Source organism: Danio rerio, chromosome 24, assembly GCF_049306965.1.
Source record: "Danio rerio strain Tuebingen ecotype United States chromosome 24, GRCz12tu, whole genome shotgun sequence".
In the NCBI taxonomy this organism is placed as follows: Eukaryota; Metazoa; Chordata; class Actinopteri; order Cypriniformes; family Danionidae; genus Danio; species Danio rerio.
This window is the reverse complement of record NC_133199.1, coordinates 40,055,001-40,073,853: the sequence shown is the minus strand read 5'-3', so window position 1 is coordinate 40,073,853 and position 18,853 is coordinate 40,055,001. Positions and strand designations below refer to the sequence as shown.

General features: G+C 35.3%; 2 protein-coding genes across 6 annotated transcripts in view; one reads left to right on the top strand and one right to left on the bottom strand.

Annotated features, from left to right (window-relative positions):
• Positions 1-217: 217 nt before the first annotated feature.
• Positions 218-18,853, bottom strand: part of pus3 (pseudouridylate synthase 3) — a 19,886-nt gene continuing 1,250 nt past the window's right edge. The window contains 7 exon segments of one of the 3 annotated variants that reach the window (NM_200067.1): positions 218-632; positions 1,899-2,077; positions 2,377-2,486; positions 4,619-4,805; positions 6,960-7,231; positions 9,001-9,375; positions 13,656-13,742. In NM_200067.1, the coding sequence (NP_956361.1) occupies positions 361-632; positions 1,899-2,077; positions 2,377-2,486; positions 4,619-4,805; positions 6,960-7,231; positions 9,001-9,363 (1,383 nt within the window). In that variant the 5' untranslated portion in view covers positions 9,364-9,375; positions 13,656-13,742 and the 3' untranslated portion in view covers positions 218-360. 3 annotated transcript variants of the gene reach the window in all.
• Positions 15,277-18,853, top strand: part of naglu (N-acetylglucosaminidase, alpha) — a 13,013-nt gene continuing 9,436 nt past the window's right edge. For all 3 annotated transcript variants that reach the window (XR_012399524.1, XM_683516.9, XM_073941084.1), the window contains exon 1: positions 15,277-15,764. Coding sequence is in view for 1 of the 3 variants with exons in the window: in XM_683516.9 (XP_688608.4) it covers positions 15,352-15,764 (413 nt within the window). In the remaining 2 variants the exon portion in view is untranslated. The remainder of the gene's footprint in view (positions 15,765-18,853) is intronic.

The following is an 18,853-nucleotide window of genomic DNA, read 5'->3' as shown; positions in this document are numbered from 1 at the left end:
TACAATTACGTTATAATTGTAACAATATTAAAAATTGGCTTTTTTTCAGGCTTACAACACTATGTAAATCAACTGGTAAAAGGCATAAAGAAGGTTTTTAGTTAATAAATAGGGGCCGTATAATCGCCCCAAAGGTCAGCAACTTTAGTAAATAAAATACAGTAGGTGGTCATTTCCAAATTCAACCTATTCTACACAAACAATACGTTTATTAAAATACGTGGAAAACTCCTTTATTAAAAGAGTTTATTTCTGCAGAGCATGAGGTAATTCTGCTGTGAAGAAAAGAAAACACAAAACAAAGTCTCTGTTTTACCTTCAAATCAAACAGAGTAAAACCGACAGCAGAAGACAGAAGATTCACAGGTTTTGTAAAGAACTTTCCTCTGTTTCTGCTTCACTGTTTTTGTTCTGTATTTGGTTTGTTGTTGTCAGATGAGCATGTTTGGATCTTTTCCCCCTGAAAACAGTGGTCTCCTCTCCATTCTCTCCTTCTTCTTGCTCCAGTCGTCCTCTCTTCACAAAGTGCTGAATCCTGGACTCCAGACTCTCACAGCGTGGCCGACTCAAAAGAGGTTGGTATTTCTTTTGCCGGGACCCTTCCATGAGCCAGCACTGCAGAGACCCCATCTCTAAAAACACAAAAATAATAGTTTGATTCTAGTGGATTTTTCCAATTGACTCCCCTTTCATTATGTTAGTGGCTGTTTTTACCCCATTGACTTCCATTATAATGACATTTTTAGACTGCATAGCCATGACAGCATATATTCGTGCAGTCTTGATTGTTTGTGCTTTTCACTTTTGGGAAGATGTAAAATGTGTCATTTTTACAGTTGATCATCGGTTGGCAGCATTAACCCTTTAGGTAGGACTCTTTTAGATTCTGTTGTCAATCCCAGTTCCAACAAATAATAACTTGCTCACTAAGAAAAGTAGAAGATTTTTTGATTTTTCTATTGGATCATCTGTTGAACTGCATCCCATATATCACAAATGTTGCGGAGGACCTATTGAAGACTGCATGGACCCAAGATTCTCACAGAAATCAATCAAGTTTGGTGAAGGAAACATCATGGTTTGGGGTTACATTCAGTATGGGGGTGTGCGAGAGATGTGCAGAGTGGATGGCAACATCAACAGCCTGAGGTAGAGACATTTGTGCTGCCCATTACATTACAGACCACAGGAGAGGGCAAATTCTTCAGCAGGATAGCGCTCCTTCTCATACTTCAGCCTCCACATCAAAGCTCCAGAAAGCAAAGAAGGTCAAGATGCTCAAGGATTGGCCAGCCCAATTACCAGACATAAACATTATTGAGCATGTCTGGGTAAGATGGAGGAGGCATTGAAGATGAATCAAAAGACTCTTGATGAACTCTGGGAGTCCTGCAGGAACGCTTTCTTTGCCATTCCAGATGACTTTTCTAATCAGTGATTTGAGTCAGTGCAGAGATGTGTGGATGCAGTCCTCCAAGCTCATGATTGAGTCAGACACAATATTCATTCTTTCCCCACTGCAGCATTACTTTATATTCTATGCTGGACATTTTTAAGTGACAAGACTTTTGTCTTGCCTTACTGTCCTAATTAAATCACTAAAAATCAAGGCATGATCATATTTTATTGTGGTAAAATAAGTGTAATCTAGAGGCCTTTGCCTTTCATATGAGCCACTTCTGATACCAAATGATCAACTAGAAGTCAAGCCAAACTTGGATAGGCAAAAAGACTTTTGTCAGGTAATGTAGGAAAAACAAATACGATGGAAGTCAATGGTTAAAGGTTTTCAGCTTTCTTCAAAATATCTTTATTTGTGTTCAACAGAAGAAAGGAACTTAAACAAGTGAAGATTGAGTAAATGATGGCAGAATTAAAATTTTGGGGTGAACACACACCTGTGCTTGTGTTTTGAAGGCCCTGGATCATCCCGAGCAGAATTTGGGTTTTCACTGCATTCTGGACCCAGTGTTGGTGAAACGTGTTCAGGATGTGGATTTCCTCCTCGGTTTCATTCCTCCAGTTCACACCCTCAAAGTGGCAATCGTACAAGACCAGAGGATAGTCCACCGCCATGCTGTAAAACACATGCGCTCATGAAAACTACATTTCCTAAAGCCTTGTCAGATCTCACTGACTGTTTTTAGATGAGACCTACTGGATGGTTGGATAAATCGATATATCAACTATTAGGTAGGGGTTAATATTTTAGAAATCATGAGATGTGTTGGGAAAGAAAATGCATCGAGTGTGTTAACTAGCAACATTAGGAGAAATGCAGTCCAAACATTTTTTCTTGGTGGGAGAGTTAAAGGGTTAAAAAATTTCAGCTAAAAAGTCTTCAGAATTCACTCTTGAATCAAAAGTAACCCCCACCTGTACTGAGGTTTCCTTGGGTTTTTCTCCACATCCAGCAGTTGATCAATGACTTCAGGAGCTTCCAGTTTCTGTCCGATAAGCAGCAGCAATGCCATCATGCAGCGGACCTGGAAAAGCAGTGGTGGGATGCAAACACTAATCATTTCATCTTGTACAGGGAGTCATAGTGGAAGACAAATAACGCTGCGTATAATTTTATTCTATTCTACCATGACGCGTCATGTCACAATGTCGTAATGTTGCCCTATAGGTAGGCCCACACGGAATCTGCGCACACAGAATTCCGCAGATTTCTAGCCCATCAGTGATTTTTTTTTATTTACTAGTGTAAATGTGTGTACATTTATATTTATTTAGTTTTTAATTTAATTTCAGTAAAATTATTGACTAATATGAAAATATTTATATAAAACAAAGGAGATGCCTTTCAAAAAATATGGATGCCTTTATGAACCTCTGACTCTATGAACACATCTGATGTATTTTCATAATATGTGTGACCTTAATCACAACATAACATTTGTGTATTATGATTTCTGTATCCTGTTTGTGTTTATTTACTTAATATTTTTTATTTATTTAATTATTGATTTTTTTTCTCTCTGACTTTTGCTGCTATACTTGTCTACTGATACCCTTGCCTTTGTCCTTTATTGTTTATGTTTGTATGTTCATTAAAATCAATAAACAATATATATATATATATATATATATATATATATATATATATATATATATATATATATATATATATATATATATATATATATATATATATATATGATTTATTTACAATACAGTTTGTAATGTAAAATATTTAGTCCATTAGTAGACAATATATGAGAGACTTGCTTTGTTTACCAAATAAAGTGGATCTAGTTGGATTTACATTGTAAACATTAAATAAGTTAAAAAAGTATTACTTTATTTCAAATTAAGGTTTTAGTTATGATTCTCCCAAAATCATTCTGCATAAATCTGCAGTTTTTTTTAACAAACTTCTGCGCAGAAATAACAAAAAATGTCCGCAGATTCCTCCTGGCCCTACCTTTAGGACCATGGAAAGCTTTTTTCATTGTTTATGTAATCTGCAGTGCTTTGGCAATACTTGACAAGTCATACTAATAAAGCTCTTTTGAACTGAATTAAATTGAGTGAGAGAGATTTTAGGTTTAATGTCTCGTCTTTCACCTGCAGCAAACTAATGACTGGAGGGGTGTGGCTAAGCATATCTAGCTCAGGTCGTCAAGCTGACATCATCAGTGAAAGTTATGTCATTTCAGAGCAGAAGCATATGACCAGATTTTTATTTGAGTGGATCGACTTGCCCAAATGTAATTGTTCAGTTTAAGACAAAAAAATAAGCACTAGAAAATTAAACATTGTGAATTATGATTTCAAAAAATGTCAAAATACTGCAGCCTTTACCAAGTATTCATCTAATGTTTGTTTACACATGTTTCGGTAAATCAGTCGCTAGTTTCACCTGGAAACTTCACCTTGCATCAACTTTAATTGATCAGACTGTAACATGCAGGTATTTTTTTCACTGACATGAGAACAGTCACTATTTCAGCAGTCAATAATATTGTGCAATCTGAACCCAGCATTGGCTTATTTATTATAAAGGGTCCTTTGTCCTATTTTAAAGCCTTTTTTATTTCAATTCGTTTATTTTCCTTCAGCAAAAACGACTGCTTACAATCAATTTTGTTTAACCAATTCACCTATAGCGCATGCCTTTGGACTGTGGGGAAAACTGGAGCACCCGGAGGAAACACACGCAAACATGGGGAGAACATGCAAACTCCACAGAGAAATGCCAACTGGCCCAGCTGGGACTCGAACCAGCGACCTTTGTGCTGTGAGGCGTCAGTGCTATCCACTAAGCCACCGTGCCGACCACATTTTTTATCATATATCATTTTTATTTTTGCTTAGCTTGCAAATATGCACTGGTATATACATTTGCCGGCCACTTAATTAGGTAAACCTGTCCAACTGCTCAACGCAAATTTCTAATCATGTCAGTGATCATGTCAATATGGATCAAAATCTCTGAGGAATATTTCCAGTACCTTGATGAATCTATGCCACAAAGCATTAAGGCCATTCTGAAGGCAAAAGGGAGGCCAACTAAGTACTAGTAGTACCTAATAAAGTGGCCGGTGAGTGTACATTGGTATATGCATTATAAGCAGCGGTAGTAAAGGCCTTCAGTGTGTGATGGTTCCATTACCTGGTGATAGAGGAAAGCAAGACCTTTGACCTGGAACACAAACAGCTGGTGCGGGTCATTGTGGACGCTGGGGTGTGGGAGTTGTGCTGGCTGGACACTGGCAGACAAGATGGTCCTCTGAAACTGCAGGACTCCATTACCGACATCCATCTTACAGAGGTTCCTGAAGTCATGCGTTCCCTCATACCTGAGCAGCAGAAAAAGCCTTTATTTTAAGGGTTAATCTAAAAATGAAAATATTCAGTTCATTTACTCTCCCTCAGGCCATTGAAGACGTAGATGGCTTTTTTTTCTTCAGCAGAACATTAAAGAAGATTTTTGGCTGATTTATAGAATGCAAGTCAACGGTCACCAATTTTTCAGATAAGAAAAACACATACAAACAAGTCTAAATCAATTCGTAGGGCTCCTAATGATACACTGATGTCTTGTTAAGTCAAACGCTCAGTGGACTTTATTTTAACAATCTGGGCGCAAAGTCTAAAGCTCATGGCGCAAAAGCATTAAGGGCGTCTCCGAATCCACTTTTGCTATTTTACGGATGGAAAAACATGGTTTGTGCCCTGGCCCATGCTGTAACAGCGTTGTGCTTATTATCTTAATGAGTTATGGGTGTGTGTTGAGAATAACGTCTATCAAACCAACCAGAGTCTTATCTCCTATATCCTATATTAAGAGTCAGTTGCCATGGCGCATTTATTTACTGGCGGAAAAACTAAACGCTTCACTAGCGAGAAAAGAGAGAGAGTTTTAATTTTATTGCCATTTCAGCGTCTATGGCTATGTCATGGCAAAAAGAAAATAGATCAAGTAAAAATATTCTAACAATTCAAAGTCAAATAACAATAATGATAATAAATAAGATAAAAATCTAAAACAGTTTAAGATTTCCTTTTGATAAAAATTCTACAACTTTAGATGGATTCACGTTTAAAAATATTTCCTTTAAAGTCTCTCCGGATAAATATTGTTGTCTGATAACATTAAAAATGGGGAATTCCACAAGAATTTGTTTAGCTGTTTGGTTTCTGTTGCAATAAAGGCATTTTGGTGGTTCTTCTCCTTTGAGTAAATGTTCATGTGTGAGTCTCGTGTGTCCAATGCGGCATCTTCTATACACAATCTCATCGTGTCTTGACTTAAAAAATAAATTCGATTTTTTTTCTAATTCAGGTTGAATTTCAAAAAGTTTATTTTCTGGGCACTGATCCCATTCTGATTGCCATTTGTTGAGAATATATCCTTTTATTAGTGGCTTAAGATCCGAAGGTGTGATTTTGCACTCCTTCAGCTTTCTGTTAGGTCTGTTTTGGCGGCTTTGTCAGCTTGTTCATTCCCAAGTAGTCCAGTATGTCCTGGGATCCAGCAGAAGACTATATTATAAAACTTTCTCTGTAATTCATTCACTTTGATAAAAATGTCAATAATAATGGGATGCTCCAGTTTAAAAGAATTTAATGTCTGTAGACTAGATTTAGAATCAGAAAAATTATAAAATTGTGTCCTTCAGTATTTTCAATGTGTTCCAGCGCTAAAGAGAGTGCCTTTGCTTCAGCTGTAAAGATTGAGCTTTGATCAGGAACGCGAATGCCATGGTGTGATTGACCCATTACTATTGCTGCAGAAATATGATCGTCCTTTTTTGATCCATCTGTGTATATTGGATTATGGGTAGATTAAAAATGTCTTATGCCAGCAACTGCTGGTTGATATGTATGTGGGCACTAGCGAGAAAACAGTTAAACAGACCATCTGCAGCACGAGAATAAAGAATGAGCCTTCTCCATTTGGCCTCTTTACTTTCTCTTTTCTTTACTTTTTACTCTTTACACCTTTTCTTTCGTGGATAAAGAAACGTCGGAAACATTTTATTTTGTTCGTTAAGCACAAAGATTTGTTTCAAAACTATTTGTTTTATTAAAACCAATATAAATATGCATAGAATAAATACTGCTAATAATAATAACATTATACGGATGCAAATTGTCATGAATAAACTAACCCCCGTACACATGGAGGTGGCATGAAAGTAGTGTTTTTTTATATAGTAAATAATAATTTCTGTAACATTTAATCTATTTTTTTTTCATATATAAAGATATGTGTGTGTTTCTGTACATCCTGCGTGTACTAACTAATAATGTGTGAGCATTTGGAACCACATAGGGGCATAAATAACACAATCTGCGCTGGACTTGGGACAGTTTTTTTCTTGGTCAATGGTGTGGTCTATTTCCGTTCCTCAAAATAGCAACGTGCAAACAATGCGCCTTAACACGCCTCCTTTATAGAACGGCACACCATTAGTCCACAAAATGGATTTGCTATTTAAACAACTGACCGTTTTGCAGCCTCTGCCATGAGCTCCAAATCCAGATCTCCTCGGGGAAAGTAGTATCTGTATGTCCGGGACTGGCAGTCAAATCGTGCGCTGAATCCGCTCTCTACAGGGGCCCATTGCAGGATTCGGATGTCCTGAGGCAGGACTCGGTTGAGGATCTTCACATAAGGTAGCTCATCTGCCGAAGTCTTGCCTTTGACATCAACATCAGCTGGTACAGTCACACCTAAACCGCCTCCGTACTGGGTGGAGCGCAGGTCAATTGATATAACCTGAAGGACAGAGGAAAAATAAATAAATAAATCAATCACAATTTAGACTATATCTAAGGCTTGTCTATTATACCTAGTGCTGGAAATTTATATTATATTATTTATATTATATTATTTATAATTTATTATATATTATATTATTTATTATATATTATTATAATTTATATTATATATATATATATATATATATATATATATATATATATATATATATATATATATATATATATATATATATATAAATTTAAGTTTGTTTTTATCTGGATGCAGTTATTTTCTGATGTTATGTTGTTTTTTTAATTGAACGAGGGGTTAGGGAACATTATTAACAATAAACAATAAATTACTGTTTCACTCTCTCAATATTTAATCTGTCTTGACATACAAAAGACCAACAAAAGATTAAGTTAAAATTCACAATATGATCACAAAATAATTTAAAAATGGCCCTAAATATTTGTTATTCAACAATGGAAGAAATTAAGTATTTGCTTTTGTATTACAACCTGGAGGAAAAGTTAATATAAGGAATTCATGACAAATATATAAATACATTAACGATAACATACATTTCTACACAAAACAGCAACAACAATACTCATAATAAAAAAATATTATTAATCTGGCATTTGTTCATGTTTTTTTTATTATTAACATATTTCAAAGTTTTATGTTCTGTTCCTTTTTGTTATAATCTAATTATTAATTATTATTGTGTCAAAAAAAATAAAATAAATAAAAACCGGTTCTAAATGTAACATATCTGAAAATTTATTTGTATTCATTTATTAATATTAACAAAATAATGACAACATTAACAATACAAATAACTAAATTAAAAAGTTAAGTTAATAAAAAGTATATATATATATATATATATATGTGTGTGTGTGTGTGTGTGTGTGTGTGTGTGTGTGTGTGTTTTGTGATTACTTCACTATTTGCAATTCATGTTTTGGTTTAAACGATTACAATCTAATTATTATTATGAATTAAAGGATTAAATAATTTTTCTAAATATCATCTGTATGAAGTTGAATGAAAAATAATTATGAATGACTATTTATGAATTTACATAATGTAAAAAAACAACTACTCCGATCACAAAAGGCTATTAAAATAATAATAAATTTTATTATTTATTAATTTTCCTTTGGCTAAATCCCTTCATTCATCAGAGGTTGCCACATGGGAATGAACTGCCAACTTATCCAGCATATGTTTTATGCAGCAGATGCCCTTCCAGCTGCCACCCAGTACTGGGAAAAACCAATACACACTGGTTCACTCACACACTCATTCACTCACACACACACAAATTCAGTTTATCCAATTCACCTATAGCGCATGTGTTTGGACTGTGCAACATGCAAACTCCACACAGAAATGCCAAGTGACCCAGCCGGGACTCCACCGTGTCGCCCAAATATTATTATTAAAATACCATTAACTCTTTCTAATTTTGATTGTAGTGTAATAATGTGCACTTTTCCTTTTGTAAAGTTGCTTTGAAATGATAAGCATTGTGTAAAGCATTATACAAATAAACTTGAATTTCATTTAATTAAAAAATTCAAGTTAAACATTTAGTTGTTACAGTTTAATGACTATCATTGTGTCAAAATTAAATAAACATTTGTTGTTAGACACTAAACAATTCTATCAGCTGAATAAAATATCACGTGCCAGTCTTTATTCTTCATAACTGTATATTAACTCTCTGAATAACTATAAAAACTATAAAAATTGTTAAATGCAGATGGCAGCACCTGAGAGAAAGCGCTGACTCCTTTATCAGTGCGTCCGCAGCGGTGATAGCAGGACGTCTGTCTGTCCTGGATCAGTTTGGTCTTCAGCAGAGCCTCGAACAGCCGCGCTTCAACAGTATTATCAGTGTTTTCCTGCACAGCGAAGCCCTGGTACTGCCAGCCCAGATATGCCAGACGCAGAGCCACGTGTCTGCGCGGGTGAGCGGAGAAGTCGAAGGGTTTTTCCACTCTTTGTTTCTTCTGTCTGGACCCGCTCTCAGACGTTTGAGATTTCTCCTCCGTCTCTGCTCTCAGCTGAGCTTTCAGTCTCTCCAGCTCCTCCTCCAGAGCCTTCACTCGAACCCGCAGCACTTCTGATGACATCCCAGCAAACTCCTAACAAACACAGAGATAGTTCACTCAGAAAAATCTAAAATTCCCTCATTGTTTACTCTCCTTCCTGTGGTTTTAAAGATTTTAGAGTTTTTTTTTCTTCTGTTGAAAGAAGATATTTTGAAGAATGCTCAGTCTCTCTAGAGCATGGATGTCAAACTCAATTTCTGGAGGGCCGAAGCCCTGCACAGTGAAGTTCCAATCCTGCTCCAACACACTTACCTGTAGGTTTCAAACAAGCCTGAAAGACTTTAGTTTGATCAGGTGTGTTTAATTAGGGTTGGAACCAAACTGTGCAGAGCTGTGGCCCTCCAGGAATTGAGTTTGACATCCCTGCTCTAGAGCCTTTACTCGAACCTGCAGCACTTCTGATAACATTGCAGTAAACTCGCTTCTCATGAACACAGGCATCTTTTACTTAAAAGAATCTAAATCGCCTCCTTATTTACTCTATTTCCTTTGGTTTCAAATATTAAAGAGTTTCCTCTGTTGAACACAAGAGAAGATATTTTGAAGAATGCTCCTCCTCCAGAGCCTTCACTTGAACCTGCAGCACTTCTGATGACTTCATAGCAGACTCATTTCTGATAAACACAGGGCTCGTTCACTCAAAATAAGCATAATGGCCTCATTATTTACTCTCCTTCTTTTGGTTTCATTTCTTTGAGTTTCTTTCTTCTGTTGAACACAAAAGGAGATATTTTGAAGAATGCTCAGTCTCACCAGAGCCTTTACTCGAACCCGCAGCACTTCTGATAACATTAAAGTAAACTCTCTTCTGATAAACACAGGCATAGTTCACTCAAAAAAATCAAAATGGCCTCATTATTCACTCTCCTTCCTTTGGTTTTAAATATTTAAGAATTTCTTTCTTCTACTGAACACAAAAGGAGATATTTTAAAGAATACTCAAGTCTCTCCAGAGCCTTCACTCGAAGCCCCGCAGCACATCTGATAACATTACAGTAAACTCTCTTCTGGCAAATACAGGGATAGTTCACTTAAAGAATCTAAATCACCTCATTATTCACTCTCCTTCCTGTGGTTTTAAATATTTAACGTTTCTTCTGTTGAACACAAAAGAAGATATTTAGAAAAATGCTCCTCCTCCAGAACCTTCACTTAAACCAGAGAGCTTAGAATGACCAAGAGGCGACACTCAATAGAACGTTCCATTGCAACAGCAGCGCCCAGCAGCAGCCCCGGATTCAGCCATTTTGGAGTGAAAGTGATCGGCCGTCTATAGCAGTGGTTCTGAAAGTGGGGGTCGGGACCCCCAGAGGGGTCGCGGGACAATGAAGGGGGGTCCCCTGGTGATTTCCAAAAATCAATTTATTTTTATTAAACCACAAGATTTACCATATTTTATTCATAACCTACTGAAAAGAAAAAATATATACTATATAGTTACTATAATAGCTTATATTTCTATTGCAGGGGTGCTCAACCCTGTTCCTGGAGATCTACCCTCCTACAGAGTTTAGCTCCAACCGTGATCAAATACACCTGAATCAATTAATAAGGACCTGAACAGCACTTGATAACTACAGGCAGGGTTGCAACTGAAATCTGCAGGAAGGTAGATCTCCAGGAACAGGGTTGAGCACCCCTGTTCTATTGGATTGCGACCCCTGGGGTACATTATATTAAATACACAGCAATAGCATCAGATGCAGCGGATTGATTTTATAACACCAGGTTGAACTTTCTGGTCCATTTACAGCACTGTATCCATTAAAAAACAGAAACGAAGAATAGACTTGGGTCTATGGTGTGTATGCACCATTGTATGCAAGGTTTCTGTATTTATAACCACCTCAGAGGATATTGGGGGTCGCGAGTCGTTGGCATTGTCATTTTGGGGGTCAGGGGCTGAAAAGTTTGGGAACCCCTGGTCTATAGGATCTTTACTGTTGCAATGGTAAGCAGCTGCTTTGTTTTTTATTTATATATTTTAAAAGCGCATTAAAGCCGAGATACAACCTGAAAGACGACAATACAACATTTGTTATCATAATCATCAGCACTTTTAATAGTTCATTTTACAGACTTCTAATATGCTGTTGTTCAATTGGAGTTTTCATTCCATAATGGCCGCCTCGCCATCTAGTGGCTGTTTCCCAAATTACACTACAGTGTCGCCTCTTGGACATTCTAAGCTCTTTTGTTCTGGACCTGCAGCAAAGACTATAGAATACACAAGACACGACACTCATATACTTTTAAATGGGAAAAGTGTAACTGTCAATATGGCGAATGAAGCTTTGCCTTCTAGTACAGGAGCCAATCAGCGATGGCTATATGGCGAATAAAACACGCCTTCTAGTACAGGAGCCAATCAGAATTGATATAGAATGACAATTCTCCGGGGGGTAGAGTTTCTGCAGATTTTGTGTGATCCGAACATTTAGAAATGAAACTAAACAGACAGTTGTTTGATTTTATTGGTTATTTGTATTATGTAATGTAATCAATCTTGGCAAGTGGTTTTGGAGGATTTGATGTTTCCCCATTCAAACATCATCCCCAATGCCTGAGGCATTTTAAAGATGGCCACCCAGTGAAATGACTTGCCATAAAGGGACTTCCCAAGCAGCACTTCTGATGACATCACAGTTAACTCCTGAAAAAACGCAGAGATAGTTCACTCACAAACTCCTAAATGGCCTCATCATTGATTTTCTTTCCTGTGGTTTTTACGATTTAGGAGTTTCTTTCTTCTGTTGAACACAAAAGGAGATATTTTGAAAAATGCTCCTCCTTCAGAGCCTTAACTCAAACCCGCAGCACTTCTGATAACATTGCAGCAGACTCGTTTCTGACAAACACAGGGATAGATCACTCGATAAAACTAAACTCACCTCATTATTTCCTTTCCTTCCTGTGGTTTTAAATATTTTAAGTTTCGTCTGCTGAACACAAAAATAAGATACTTTGAAGAATGCTGGTTGCTGGGAACCATTTTCCGCTTTACTAGAAAATATTATTTTAGAAAGTTATTTGTTACTAAACAAAAACTAAAACTAAACAGTGAAGACACATTATTGAAGATAATTAAAGATCAATTAAGATTAGGTGACAATAAAGATTAGGTGAAGTGGAATAATTAAACTACAATAATTGATAAACGTGGTGGGTCAGTTGGCATTCCTGTGTGGAGTTTGCATGTTCCCCCATGTTGGCATGGGTTTCCTCCAAGTGCTCCGGATTCTACAGTCCAAAGACATGCGCTATAGGGGAATTGAAAAAACTAAACTGGCCAGTGTGTGTGTGTGTGTGTGTGTGTGTGTGTGTGCGTGTGTGTGTGTGAGTGTGAATGAGTTTGTATGGGTGTTTCCCAGTGATGGGTTGCAGCTGGAAGGGCAATAGAGGTAAAGTTGGTTTTATACTTGCACATTCATTCATTTAGCAGTTTCTAAATTGTTTACATTGTTACTTTGAATATTCGATCTGAATTAGCATGCAAGTATGACTTCTAAACAACATCAACACTCTTTATTTCACTGTGAACAATGCTGTACTTTGATAGTCCTTAGCTGCTATTAATATGGATTTTCCTATTTAGAATTTGCAAAGAATACTTTGCTGAAATTACATTATTTAGGAGAATATCTGAACATCCCAATATAAAACCAACTTTACCTATATGTGGCGACCCCTGATGAATAAAGGCACTAACCAGGGGTGTCCAAAGTCGGTCCTGGAGGGCTGTGGTCCGGCTGAATTTAGCTCCAACACACCTGCCTGGAAGTTTCTAGTATACCCAAGCTTGATTAGCTTGTTCAGGTGTGTTTGATTAGGGTTGGAGCTAAACTCTCCAGGACCGAGTTTGGACACCCGTGAACTAAGCCAAAGGGAAATAAATGAATGATTAATAAATGTATTCTTTCTCTCCTTTATTTTCTTCCTGTTTTTTTGAATGAAGTATTATTCATGGTGTTAATATTACCTTTGAAATATATAAATATAATATAAATAAATAAATAAATAAATAAATAAATAAATAAATAAATAACATATTTTTGCTATATCAACTAAGGACCGAGTACATGCACCGTATATGAAGGCTATCATAATTCTTCTTAACAGTAAACAGAGTTTTGTTCAATAATTCAGTGTATAATGGCATCATTCAATGTAAAGTTGTGCGGAATAGATGCCTATGTGAACTGGCTATTAATCTCCACGTGTTTGCTTTTTATTAAACTTTGAAGGTGTGTAATCATTTCTTGAAATATACTGTCTATAAAACTACAAACATATTTATTTAAGATAATACTCACGTCCGTTCAGAAGCTTCACGAAAAGAGCTAAAGCACAAATCCTGAACAGTAACTTTTAAACGCCGCACACCATGGTACACTGGCTTCAGGCTTCCGTAAAGCCACACGTCAGAATAAAAGTCCCGTTTAAAAGTGACACACGTTCGCTAAATAAATCAGTGATGTGACTGATTTACTCAAATGAAAACAGGATAGCTTTGTAAAATAATAATAAAATGAATGTACATAATTTATTTAATAAAAATATTAATAAAATAAAAGTGCTACTACTACAACTAATAATAATAATAATAATAATAATAATAATAATAATAATAATAATAATGTAATATGAATAATAATAGTTATTATTAATTATTATAATAATTATTAAAAAATAATTGTTATAATAAACAATTATTTTATTATGAAAAATATCATCATCTATTAATATTTAAAAAATAGTAATAATAAATATAAAGTAGGTTATTATTAATAATAATAAAAATAAAACGAATCATATTTATAATAATAATAATAATAATAAAACAATCATATTTATATTATTATCATTATTATTATTTTTATTATTATTATTATTATTATTATTATTATAAATATGATTAGTTATAATTATTATTATTATTATCATTATTATTATAAATATAATTCGTTATTATTATTATTATTATTATAAATAATATAATCTCCATTATTATTCAAATAATTAGTAATAATAAACATAAAGTAGTTTAAATAAATAAAAGTCTGGATTCTGTCTCTTTTCTGTAGTTGCTATTACAAAGTATCAAAAAAGGAAAAACATCAATAATTATTATTATTATTTATTTAGAATAAACCATATGCTAGCAATGTAAGTAAATGACTATGTAATGTATAAATGTAGGTTGTTGGATTAGCCTGAAAGAATATTTCAGAATTGCCTTTTCAATTATAATTGTTTGACAAATTTAAACAGCAATGTAATAAGAATAAGAATAAGAACTATGATAAAATAATAATTCAATTGTAAAAACAAAGCATAACATTCTAAATATAATAATAATAACAATTAATATTATTATTGTTATTATTATTATTATTATTATTATTATTATTATCATTATTATTATTATTATTATTATATTGAAAATGTTATGCTTTACTTTTACAATTGAATTATTATTTTTATCATTATTACTTTATAGTCTATTTAAGAAATACAACCTCTTTGTTTTATAATTAGTAATGACTTATTTTCGATAATGTGCACTGATGTGAATTTCTTTTTCTTTTTTCTAGAGTTGCTGCTGCTTTATATAATAACACAAGCGTGCATTACACAACCCACTTGATCTGGAAAGATAATAACCAACAATAAGACTCTTTTAAATGTGACATTTTCTCTTTCCTCATAATTGTCCTTCCTGATAAACACTACTCATTTGAACTCACTCCTAACCTTTATCGTACATGTATTATAATAGAAATCATGTGATAAACACAACCAAGATTCCCCGAGTTTTCTTGCAATCTGCAACCCTATTGGCTAAAGCTTCTCAGAGGCCCTTCAGACTGTCTCGTGATTGGTCGTCTGCTCCTCCATTGACATTCATTGCTTCCTGCTCACGCGACGCAAATCAATAGTGGAAAAGTTTAAAGTTTATTGTTCACCGACATCTGGAACGCCGATGCAGCTGACGTCACAGAGCTCAAAATGATACATTGTATCCGCTGCGCTCTGATCGCGCTTCTGTTTATGACACTGCTGCATTCGGTCTGCGGCGACTTCCAGACTCTCGCGCATCTCCGAGCCAAAGCGAGCGATAAAAGTCAGTCGCGAGCCGTGCTGGATCTGCTCCGGAGGCTGCTGGGGAACCGGGCGCGGGAGTTCATCGTGTCGGTTAACAGGACTTTGTCTGCGGACGGGCTGGACGTGTGCGAGCTGCGCTCGGCGAAGAACAACAAGGTCGTGGCGGTGGGCAGCACGGGGGTCGCGGTGGCCACCGGAATATACAACTATCTGAAGTACTTCTGCAACTGCCATGTGTCCTGGGCTGGAGATCAGCTCAATCTGCCCAGACCTCTGCCTGCGCTCACCGGCGTCCTGCGCATCAGCACACCGCACAGGTAAAGCAGCAGGAGCGCGTCTGCAGCCAATAACACGCCGCTTTTGATTGATTGACGTTGCATGCATGATTATTAGAGTCAGTAAAGGCTAAATCTACATTTTAATATTTCATAGATTGTAGTTTACTAATACTAAAACCATAATACTAAAATTATTTGTGTTTGTTATAGTAATAATAATAATATTGATCATAATAATAATTATGATATACATTATCACAATATATATATATATATATATATATATATATATATATATATATATATATATATATATATATATATATATATATATATATATATATTTTATTTATTTTTTTTTAAATAAGTAAATATAATAACCAGGGTTGGGGGTAACGCAATACAAGTAACATGAATTACGTAATAGTATTACTTTTCTGAGTAACGAGTAAAGTAACGCATTACTTAAAAAAAAGTTATATTATTTGAGTTACTATTTTGTAAATGTGATGTGAGTTACTTTTTAGTTTATTTAATTTGCTTTTAAAAAATAAATTGCTGAATTAAAATTAACATTGAATCCCGCGCCCAATGAGAGAATTTTCTTCCCGGAGAAATAAACCAAGATCTTTACATTTCTGCGCTGGAAATATTTTCATTATTCTTATTGCATGGAAAAATAGTAAGAGGGGATTGTCTCAATGCTCATTTTACTTCATGAATAAGACAACAAGTATGAAAGCATGAAACACATTGCTTTAAACTTTCATTAATCTGTATATGCGGCATGTCTGGGCTCAGGAAAATCTCAGAAGATAACATTATCATTCATTCATTCATTTTCTTTTCGGCTTAGTCTTTTATTAATCTGGGGTCGCCACAGCGGAATGAACCGCCAACGTATCCATAATATGCTTTACGCAGCGGATGCCCTTCCAGCTGCAACCTATCACTGGAAAACATCCATACACACTCATTCACACTCATGCACTACGGACAATTTAGCTCACCCAGTTCACCTAGACCTCATGTCTTTGGGCTGGGAAACTGGAGCACTCGGAGGAAACCCACGCCAAAACGGGGAGAACATGCAAACTCCACACAGAAATGCCAACTGACCCAGCCAAGGTGCGAACCAGCGACCTTCTTGATAAGGCGATTGTGCTAATCACCACACCACCGTGACACCCAAGATAACGTTATCATAAATTATTATTATTTGATGTGTTTTTAAAGGTAACTAAAAGTTATACAGTGTGTTGTTCATTGCAAAACTCCTCTATGTAAAAAATAAGAAAAAAAGGTAAGAAAAAGTAACGTCACACATTATTTACCATAAAAAGTAACTAGGTAATGCAGCTAGTTACTTCTTTGGAGAGTAACTCAATATTGTAATGCATTACTTTCAAAAGTAACTTTCCGCAACACTGATAATAACTACTAACGTTGTGTGAAATTAACACATATAATTCAGACTAAAACTCAAAGTCCAGGATTTTGCAGGGACATTTTTAATAGTTTTTAATATGATATAAATTTAGTTAGTTATTAAATTAACTTTATTTAATCCTGTAGGGAGATTTGTGGCCTAAAATTATTTGTGTTGCTTCTATTCTTGTGGTTTGGGGTGAGAGTACACAAACATTTTATGATTTTTTTTTTTCAATCCTAGTGGGACTGAATTATACCAAAGACTACAGAATACACAAGACTTGTAACTCGTATACTTTTGAATGGGGAAAAGTTTGACAGTCAGTATGGCGAATAAAGCCCCGCCTTTTGTTCAAGAGCCAATTAGCGATTGCTATATAGCAAATAAAGCCCGCCTTCTAGTACAGGAGCCAATCAGCGATCGCTATAGATTGACAATTCTCCGGGGGAGTGGCTTGGACCAGACATGAGTTTCTGCAGATTTTGTGTGAAACGAACATTTAGAAATAAAACTAAATCGACAGTTGTTGTTTCATTTTATTGGTTATTCATAATATGGATCTTAATCGTAAGTTTGGCAAAGAGTTTTGGAGAATTTGATGTTTCCCCATTTAAACAGAATGCCCGGGCATGCTAGTTTGCGACTTTGATTATACTAAAATAGCCATTTATTCCTTCTTAGTCAATAAACTGCTTTAAGCTTTGCTTTCACTTTTATTTTTGCTATCATTTCGTCTTTATTGATATGACAATAAATAAAGAATGTGACATCAGAGTGAAATTTAATGACATCACAGTGGAACTAAACGATGTGAGTTATTTTATGAAGAAACGCTGATTTCTGTCAGATAAATATCATTTGTTTCGTTAAGGCATGTCTCTAGAACGTTTAAATTAAGGTGTTTTTAATTTTGACATTATCATCCCTTATTTTCACATAATTCTTAAGTCTGTCGTAGACCAATATCTTTTGATACTCATTTAATGCACAGCTGGAGAATACACTTATAATTGACATATTTATCACTTTATTCTCATGGTACTTTTCATAGGCATGCATTTTAATTATTAAATCTTTAAAAGATAAATAACTTTCAATTCAATATTAAGAGAATGGGGTGGCTCAGTGGTTAGCACTGTTGCCTCACAGCAAAAAGGTCGCTGATTCGAGTCCCAGCTGGACCAGTTAGCATTTCTGTGTGGAGTTTACATGTTCTCCTCATGTTGGCGTTGGTTTCCTCTAGGTGTTCCGTTTTCTCCCACAGTCCAAACACATGTGCCATAGGGGGATTGGGTAAACAAAATTGGCTGTAGTGTATGAGTATGTGTGAATGTGAGAGTGTATGGGTGTTTCCCAGTACTGGGTTGCAGCTGGAAGGGCATTCACTGCGTAAAAAATATGCTGGAATAGTAGGTGGGTTATTCCAGTGTGGTGATCCCTGATAAATTAGAGACTAAGCTGAAGGAAAATGAATTATTAAGAGAATGTCTCAGAATTTCTATTTGATACTGTTTATCTCAGTGTTACTTGCCATTTATTGCTATTGTTTGTAAAATAAAGTGCAACCTGCATCCCTAGTAATCTTAGTGTGATTGAAATAAACTATTTAATGTGTTTTTATTTAGATTCACGAGCAAAATTGTAACCTACAAAGGTTTACCAAAGAAATCCTCCATGTCTTTTCTGTTTCACATAT